The sequence below is a fragment of the Sinocyclocheilus rhinocerous genome, unplaced genomic scaffold (assembly GCF_001515625.1).
Source record: "Sinocyclocheilus rhinocerous isolate Xijiao unplaced genomic scaffold, SAMN03320098_v1.1 scaffold697, whole genome shotgun sequence".
NCBI classification, from domain to species: domain Eukaryota; kingdom Metazoa; phylum Chordata; class Actinopteri; order Cypriniformes; family Cyprinidae; genus Sinocyclocheilus; species Sinocyclocheilus rhinocerous.
The window spans coordinates 1,982,572-1,990,997 of record NW_015664033.1 but is presented as its reverse complement, the minus strand read 5'-3'; the positions used below and the strand labels follow the sequence as shown (position 1 = coordinate 1,990,997).

Sequence of the window (8,426 nt, the reverse complement as noted above, 5' to 3'; positions counted from 1 at the left end):
GTGATCAGCGGCAGCTGGATGCAATAATCGCATGCCAATGTGCATTGGCTCGTTTAGTTTACACTCGAAGTAGATTGGTCCCTCTAAGCGAGATCCCAATTCGTCGGTCATCCGACGTGACGTCGAGAGTGACCGACTGAAAGGGAACTAGCAGGCAGATGTTTAAACGAGACAACAAATGGCATTTTAAAAATGGATTATAAAGAATCAAATCTTACCTGTAAAATAAAATAAAATAAAATAAAATAATTGTCTACAAATGTGCGGTCATTAAAATGTGATGGTACAACCTAAAAATGGTATTTTATATAATTTTATATTAAAATAAAATAAAATACATAAAAATGACTACAAATTTGAAGTCATTAAAATAATGGGATTTTATATATAAGACCTGTGTTTGTGTTTTAAAAATTCAACCCATTTTAAAGTGAATTATAAGGAATCAAGTCTTACCTGAAAATAAAATAAAATAAAATAATACAATTTAAAAGCTGCAACTAAAAAGACACTTTTAAATAAATCCCTCCATAGATAAAGGGATTTTGTTGTGTGCATGTGTTGTAATGCAAGGGTTTCTTTATTGCAGCCACTGCATAAGCCACAATTTGTCTTGTTTCAGTTCCACATCTCCTTACCTAACAGTGACAATCTGTCCTCCATCTAGGGAAATGTCATTCATCTGGGCGATGAAAATGGCTGCTACGGCCTCATAGAGTGCAGTGCCATCCATGTTTATGGTGGCTCCAATGGGCAGCACAAAGCGGGTCACACGCTTGTCAATCTTTAGATTCTCCTCCAGACAGCGAAAAGTCACTGGCAACGTCCCAGCACTGAAAAAGAGAAAGTTAAAGCGATTATAATTGTCTAACAAATGTTAATTTGTTGTTTGAAAAAAATGCTCTGACTAAACATTATTTCCTAAATAACCCACAAAACCAATCATTATAAAAAAAAAACAAAAAAAAACAAAGTTGATAGGATTGAATGCATATTCTGTGCCAAACTGACAGTTGGTTTGACATTCAGAAAATGGTTTGGCACAACAGATGTAAACCCAGATTTATTCTTAAACAACTCTCTAAAATATGTTTCCATAATTTCCCATCCATTTAGACTGATTAATCTTTCCATTCTGGAGAACATCAGAGAACGTGTTTGGCCAGATTAGGTAGTGTGGATGATTTGTGTGGTGTCTAAAATATAAGTCATCCATCTGATGTTTTTTTTTTTTGGTTATGTTGGAGTTTATATTAAAACATCTGAGACCACATACCAGTATAAAATATCATTTTTCAACATGAGAATGTGTTTTGGCAGTGCTATATGTAAAAGAGAGAAAAACAGAGATAGATCTTGCTTCTCAAGGCAACTTTTTTAAAACAAAAGTGACCTTTAACTCTTAAGTCTGTGCTGCCAGAACTCTATCACCATGAAACGCATGAGGAGTAGTCTGCTGTATAGTTCTTTTATCTTTTGTACAAAGGCCATTTTATTTATTTTACATTAATAATCACACTTACTTTTTTTCTTCACACATTATAAATGAGTCTTTATTCATATATAGCTGCCTTTACATTTTTAGAAGGGAGTCCTTTGCAAGGGGATCATCATATTGGCCCAGTTTCGCAACCTGAACACCACATGAGATGATGTTACTTCTTATGTGGTCTGAATTTAATTCATCTGAAATGCTGTGTATAAATATTTCACCGTGTGTTATGGTAAGCAACAGATGATGTTTATTGTACCATTTGAAGAGTTTACATACTGTGAACGGAGTTGGAGTTTATATTAAAACATCTGAGACCACATACCAGTATAAAATATCATTTTTCAACATGAGAATGTGTTTTGGCAGTGCTATATGTAAAAGAGAGAAAAACAGAGATAGATCTTGCTTCTCAAGGCAACTTTTTTAAAACAAAAGTGACCTTTAACTCTTAAGTCTGTGCTGCCAGAACTCTATCACCATGAAACGCATGAGGAGTAGTCTGCTGTCTGTACCTGCTGGCCGTTTCCAGAGCAGTGATCCAAGCCTGGAAGATACCAGAGTAAAACGTGAAGGGGTTTTTCCGAGTCACGGCGAAGAATATGACTGGCAGGATGAGCCCGCCATGAATGACGAGACCGACTATGACCGTGACCATGTACATGCCCAGCTGCCTCGCCACCACTTCCAGGTCACCGATAGCAGCAATTTTCCCACAAATGAGGGAGGCAATGCCTACTGGTGAGTACCTGAGGACAGATTAGTTGAGTTATTAGTTTGGTCAGTTTAGCTGTTTAGAGTTGATGTCAAGTGTTTTTGTTTTTGTTGCTGCGCCATAATACTTCTCTAACTTTAACAAGCATTAAATGTATAAAATAAAAACACATTTTAGTGCATTTTTTGACAATCAATCAAATTTGTTTGTATCAAGTTTGCATTTGTGGAAAATAAAAAAATATAAATATACAATAAAAAGATATATTTGATTACAAATAAAATAAAATAAAATAAAATGTGTGGCTTGGCAAATGGGTTCAGGGCTTCTGTATTGGGGTAAAATATAAATGTAAAAATATAAATAAAATATGTATAAATAAAAAATATATATTTTATTAAAAATAAAATTTTCACCGTGTGTTATGGTAAGCAACAGATGATGTTTATTGTACCATTTGAAGAGTTTACATACTGTGAACGGAAAACACAGAACACAGTTAGTTACAGATGGGACGGTCTCGGGGCAGAGCGGGGACTGTCTTTGTTGTCATATGCTTTTATTTTGGGCTATTTACTTATTCCATGCTTGTTCTTTTAATGTTAAAGATGTATTAGAATATGAAACGAACATGTTCCTTTCCACTGTCTCACTTCTTTTGTGCTGTAAAATGGCCTGTTAGCATTACGGATCAAGCGTTTTTAAGTTCTGCAGACATGACTCATAAGTTCAGTGCTCTATCTGTTTTCTGCTATGTCTGTCTATGCCAGCGTGTGGGTATCTGTCTGCGGTTTATGTGTCGGAGGATATATTACGTCCAGAATAAAACTCCCTCATTTACTCATGGGAACACAAATACGATGTCGCACTCTCTCAGATTCCTGTGCTGTTTTCTCCCTGACAAATCCCCCTCTTTCCCTCTTCCTTACATGCTATACTTTTCTCTCTGTCCAATTCTCTCACTCTGCTGAACACCCCTGAACATGTTTGACAGATTCAAACACAATAATTCCTTAGTAAAAAAAACCTTCTAGGCTTCTACACTTCTGTAGCCTGTTTTATCCCATGCTTCAGGAATCAAAACATGGAGAGATTAATTAGTGTTATTTATGAGTGGATGACACCCATAAAATGGCTAAAATAAATTCATTCGTTTCAGTTGCAGCAATAGATATATAATCACGATAAAGGCAGAATACTGACCACATGATCATGGACACCATCTTCATGATGATCTCATTAAGGATGTTGAAGAAATCACACATGAGCTTCCCCCTCTCTCCCATTTTCCCCATGCAGATACCAAATGTGATGAAGAACCCAATCAAACCTTACAGCACAGAGAGGTGAGAAAAATGACAATTAAAAACAGAGAAATTAAACAGAAATTAATCTATTGATAAATCATAACATTATTTGGTATTCCAATAATGCATCACAAATTGAAATTAAATGAGACTTTTTTGTATTTGCTGTTACTTCAAATTACATCTATGCTGTATTTTGTGTTTTAAGTACAGAAAGAAAAACCCCAGAATATACTCTAACCTAAAACATTAATTCCCCACTTCATTTCCAGTTTTTTGCTGTTGACAAGGATCGGTTCTGTTTGGTTCTGGACTGGGACAGCTACTTTTTTCAGCACCGTTTGAACCTGAAAAGGGAAGCAAGAAATATATGATGATTACGTTAAACTGTAACCAACACTTTTTTTTTGACAGAGTAGTTTAGTATAAATTAGTGCTGTCAAACGATTAATCGCGATTAATCACATCCAAAATAAAAGTTTTTATTTACATAATATATGTGTGTGTACTGTGTATATTTATTATGTATATATAAATACACACACATGCATGCACGTATTTAAGAAAAAAGTGTTATGTTTATATATGAAATATATTTATATATAATATAAATTATATGAATATAAATATATACATGTAAATACATGTAAATATTTTCAAAATATATACTGTATGTGTGTGTGTTTATATATACATAATAAATATACACAGAACACACACATATATTATGCAAACAAAAACTTTTATTTTGGATGCGATTCATCGCGATTAATCATTTGACAGCACTAGTATAAATATATTATTATCATTATTAATTACTGTATATTATTATAATATTATTACTGCATTGTAAATGTTATTTTTTATTATCAAACATTATATTTAACAGGACAATACAATTAATTTTAAAAAAAAGAATAAATTATGAATTACCATGTAATGTATGGTGAAAATATTTAGTAGTCAACAAGATATGTCTTTAGAAAAATATTGTTTTGGAAGTAAACACATAACCTTTGATTATATCTTACTAGTCATAGTCATATTATTGAGTCTCTATCCTCTGCAATGTTGTTCTCATAAAATGTCTTGACCCACTTCCATTAGAAAATAAAAGTATTTTTAGCGTGGTGCTGCTCATGTGATGTACAATGCATTCAAAGCAAACAAACGATCAGGGATAGAGCTTATGATCCAGGTGGATCTGCTGTGAAATGGTGTATATAAAGCTCTGCAATCACAACAATTAGAAGGAAATTCTCATATGAGAGCTTGGTTATCTGGAATCAGTCTCATGCACACCACAATAATGTTTATTATGTGCTCTGTTAAGAGCTGCGTCTCATAGGGTGACTATACGTCCTCTTTTTCCTGGACATGTTCTGGCCGGGATTTCTAAATTGCATAAATTGACCAGTTTATATGAATGTTTGGCTTGAAGCGGTGCTGCGCAGACCGATCGGCGTGTAACATCAAAGTACTGTGAGAACTATTAGAGAGCAGACGCTCTGCATGCTGACAAATCGCTCTCATGGTACTTCGTCGTCACACACAGATTGATCTGCGCAGTGCCGCTTCAAGTCGAACACACCCTTTGGCTTTGTTTTCTATTAGTTTCATACTTGATGAAAGTAAAGACTGCAAAGAAGTTTGACCAATAGCATGCAGGCATTGTACATAATCGACCAATCATGGCACGTGAGAAAATGGGATCTACAGGGAACCAATGCCAATTTTCGACATTTTAGGCAATTTAGAAATCTCGGCCGGGACACGTCCAGGAAAAAGAGGATGTATGGTCACCCTAAGCATTCAAAAGCCTCACTTATTTAGAATAAATGGAAGAACATGTGCTTCTGCAATACTAAACATCAACCACAGTGTGAACGTAAGATATCTTTAAATTCATTTAAAAAGGAGTGAACATCACAAATATGTAGAGTGACACCTGAATGATGTACAACATTTTCATTTTATCTTTTAGTTTAGAAAAAAGAAAAATCTTATGAAAACTATTCATGCTTAGGCCTTTGTATACAACAACCGGTTCTAAAGTAGCACTAAATGTGAGTAAAATTTGGCTCTGGTAACTAAGTTGGATGCAGGAATTACAACTTACAACACAGTTGAAATTGCAATGTAAAAACAATAATTGGACAATAACTGTACTTTTTTTTATCTGACAGCAGGAAAAAACGATGCTTAAATGAAAATAATAAAATAATCATCCATCGTTACGATTGCAAAATAAATAGGCCACTTTAAAAGAGAAGAGAAAACTATTCTTATATTGTTTGTTGGCCAAACTCAACACAAATTCATCTGTCACTTGTTAGAAGCAAGACAAATTAGGCAGATGGACAGGACAGGTTGCGTGACATGTCCTCATGCTCAAAAACCATGAACAAACAATGTAAAAAACAACAGCTGTGAACCATTGGCCGCAGACAGCCTGAAACCATCGGTCAATTGGGATGTGACTCCAGGATCCCAATATACATCACGAGCAACCTGCTGTGCCACTGTTCTGAAAGATTCACATTTTCTAAACAACAGAAATGCAGAAAGATGACAAAAAAATCTTTCAACAGAGCACAAATATAGAGAAAATTCCTGAAGAGAGAGAGAGAGAAAAAAAAATTGCCCACAAGTCATCAGAGACACAAACTCTCATCCATGATGTCTCTGTTTGTGGGCGGGACCCGGTTTCATGGTAAACCACTGACCCCAAGTGCATGCTGGGTGATCTTGTGATTACATTTAAAACTTTCCAAAGCACGAGCACAATTTTTTACCTGTTGAAAACAGGCCTGGACCAGGTTCTCAGGGAAAAGGTTTCGGATCAGATCCAGAAAGGCGTCCAGACTGCTAACTTCTTGGTTCTTGGGGGCGGAGCTGACCTGACCGGACCTGAGTTTTGGGTTCCCAGGGTGTATTCCAAGCACCAGGATGACACCCAGAACAGCAGCGATTACTGTGGTGGACATGTAGTACACCATTGCTCTGGAGCCCATTCTTCCACTGGAGCGAGCATCCAGACCGGCCAGGCCTGCGAGCCAGACAGAAGAGAGAGATCTTGTATCAACATTTCTGGTGCTGTAGACACTCTGTTCCCATTTAGCAATCTTAAAACACAACACATGTGTTTGAGCACTGACCTGTGATGAGACTGGAGATGATGAGGGGCAGGATGAGCATCTTCAGCATCCTCATTAGGATGTCTCCCGGGAATGAAATCAGCATGAGAGTGTTTGTGTCCAGATCAGGAACATAACGCAGCATCATGCCCAGCACTGTGCCCGCTATAACACCTGTGAGAGTGTCGATTACACCGGTTATGTTTGGTCTGCTTATTAAAAGGTGTATGGATCATTGTAGGATACTGGGTATTTCACATGCACCACTGCATAACTGTCCTGTATCTGCAACATCTCAAACTACTGTTGTATAAACAGTGTCACTACATTGGGGCCAAAAAATTTGCTGAGAACTTGCTAGTTTGGTATTTGTCTGCGGTTTGACCGATGATCACAGTTATGAAACGACAGACAAGGGTTATCTTTTATATTTCTAAGAATGTAAGTATAAAGAAGGAGTAGATGAAAGCTGACGATAAAGGCTGACAAACTGAGATTAAATTGGTGGTATTATACATTTATAAATTGTTTTTGGACCCAATATTTTAGTTTTCATGACCATTTCTTTCCTCTTTCCAGCTGCTGTGCCTTAAACGCCCCCCTTTTGCATACGCAATTAACTAATCGCTTCCCGTATATTATCAACAATTTTAGAGATAACACCATCTCTGCTGCTTTGTCCTTATCACCTCACTGTGACTTGCTAGGCTTTATTAGTTTATGACCACCAAACAGGCAATAAAATGGCAAATTTATTTAATCCCCTGAACTTCCAAGGAAGGAGATACAGACAGATCTGAAGTTGTGTACAAACACTCCCACACATGCATACATGCACGCACACACACGAGCACACCTAGCAGGGTGAGGGCAAGGAGCAGGTTGCGTGAAAACCAGCCACATTGTTGGTTTGTGTTGTCTTTTAATTCTGCTTCCACTCCATTGTCCATCTGCAATGCTGCACTTGTCTGGTTGCCCAAATGCTTATTCGTCATTCTATCTGTATAAGTCAAGAGAAAGAAAGAAAGAAAGAAAGAAAGAAAGGAAGGAAGAAAATCCAAGGTAAATAGACAGTGATGATCACTTCAACATCCTATCCTTCACTTTATGCCTCCAGTGAACTCAGGCTGTTATTCACGGGGTCAGTTGGTCACGTTTTTGCTGGTTAGCACGGCCCAGTTAGATTCTGCTGGTTGATACCATAGACTGTAAAAAAAGATGGATGATGCTTCTCCACTTCTTTCTACTATAGAAAAGTGAAGCCAGAACATCCCAGTATAGCCGCTGTCATCTTGTGGTGATGATGCTATTTGGAGCCCGAGTCTGCTGTCATGAGTTGGAGCCGCCCAAACTCCCGCAGACCCAATCACAAGCTCACAATCATGACACCACACCCTGTCTTTATAGAATCAAATTACGAACTGTAAGTCCACACACATGGCCCAAGGAAGGTATCCAGTCGTGGATGAAGGTCACTTGCGTGTTCGGTCTTTTCAGCGCGCAGAGTTATTCAATTTAAGTTTAACTCAATCTGACTCCATTTTATTATCTCATCGAATTTAGGTTGAAAAGCAAATTGGTTGTTTGTCGGTCTCTAATTATTCTGACATTTGATTATTCTAGTTAACTCTTTACTTTGTATTTTCTCGTTCATTAGGAATCTCTGTTCACAAAACTCACCAGTCCGAACCTTATTCAGAGGTTTGTGGCTAATGTTTAGCCCCCTACAGCTACCCATGTAATATTCCGACATTAATCAGCGGTTCTTCTAGACC

At 37.0% G+C, this 8,426-nt stretch overlaps 1 protein-coding gene across 2 annotated transcripts in view; it reads right to left on the bottom strand.

The window, feature by feature from the left end:
• Positions 1 to 8,426, bottom strand: part of slc1a9 (solute carrier family 1 member 9) — a 22,600-nt gene that overhangs the window by 4,975 nt on the left and 9,199 nt on the right. For both annotated transcript variants that reach the window (XM_016539998.1, XM_016539996.1), the window contains exons 2-8: positions 7,508 to 7,651; positions 6,673 to 6,825; positions 6,310 to 6,563; positions 3,756 to 3,861; positions 3,411 to 3,537; positions 2,008 to 2,241; positions 639 to 833 (exon numbers count right to left, since the gene is read on the bottom strand). In XM_016539998.1, coding sequence (XP_016395484.1) covers positions 639 to 833; positions 2,008 to 2,241; positions 3,411 to 3,537; positions 3,756 to 3,861; positions 6,310 to 6,563; positions 6,673 to 6,825; positions 7,508 to 7,646 — 1,208 coding nt within the window. In that variant the 5' untranslated portion in view covers positions 7,647 to 7,651. The remainder of the gene's footprint in view (positions 1 to 638; positions 834 to 2,007; positions 2,242 to 3,410; positions 3,538 to 3,755; positions 3,862 to 6,309; positions 6,564 to 6,672; positions 6,826 to 7,507; positions 7,652 to 8,426) is intronic.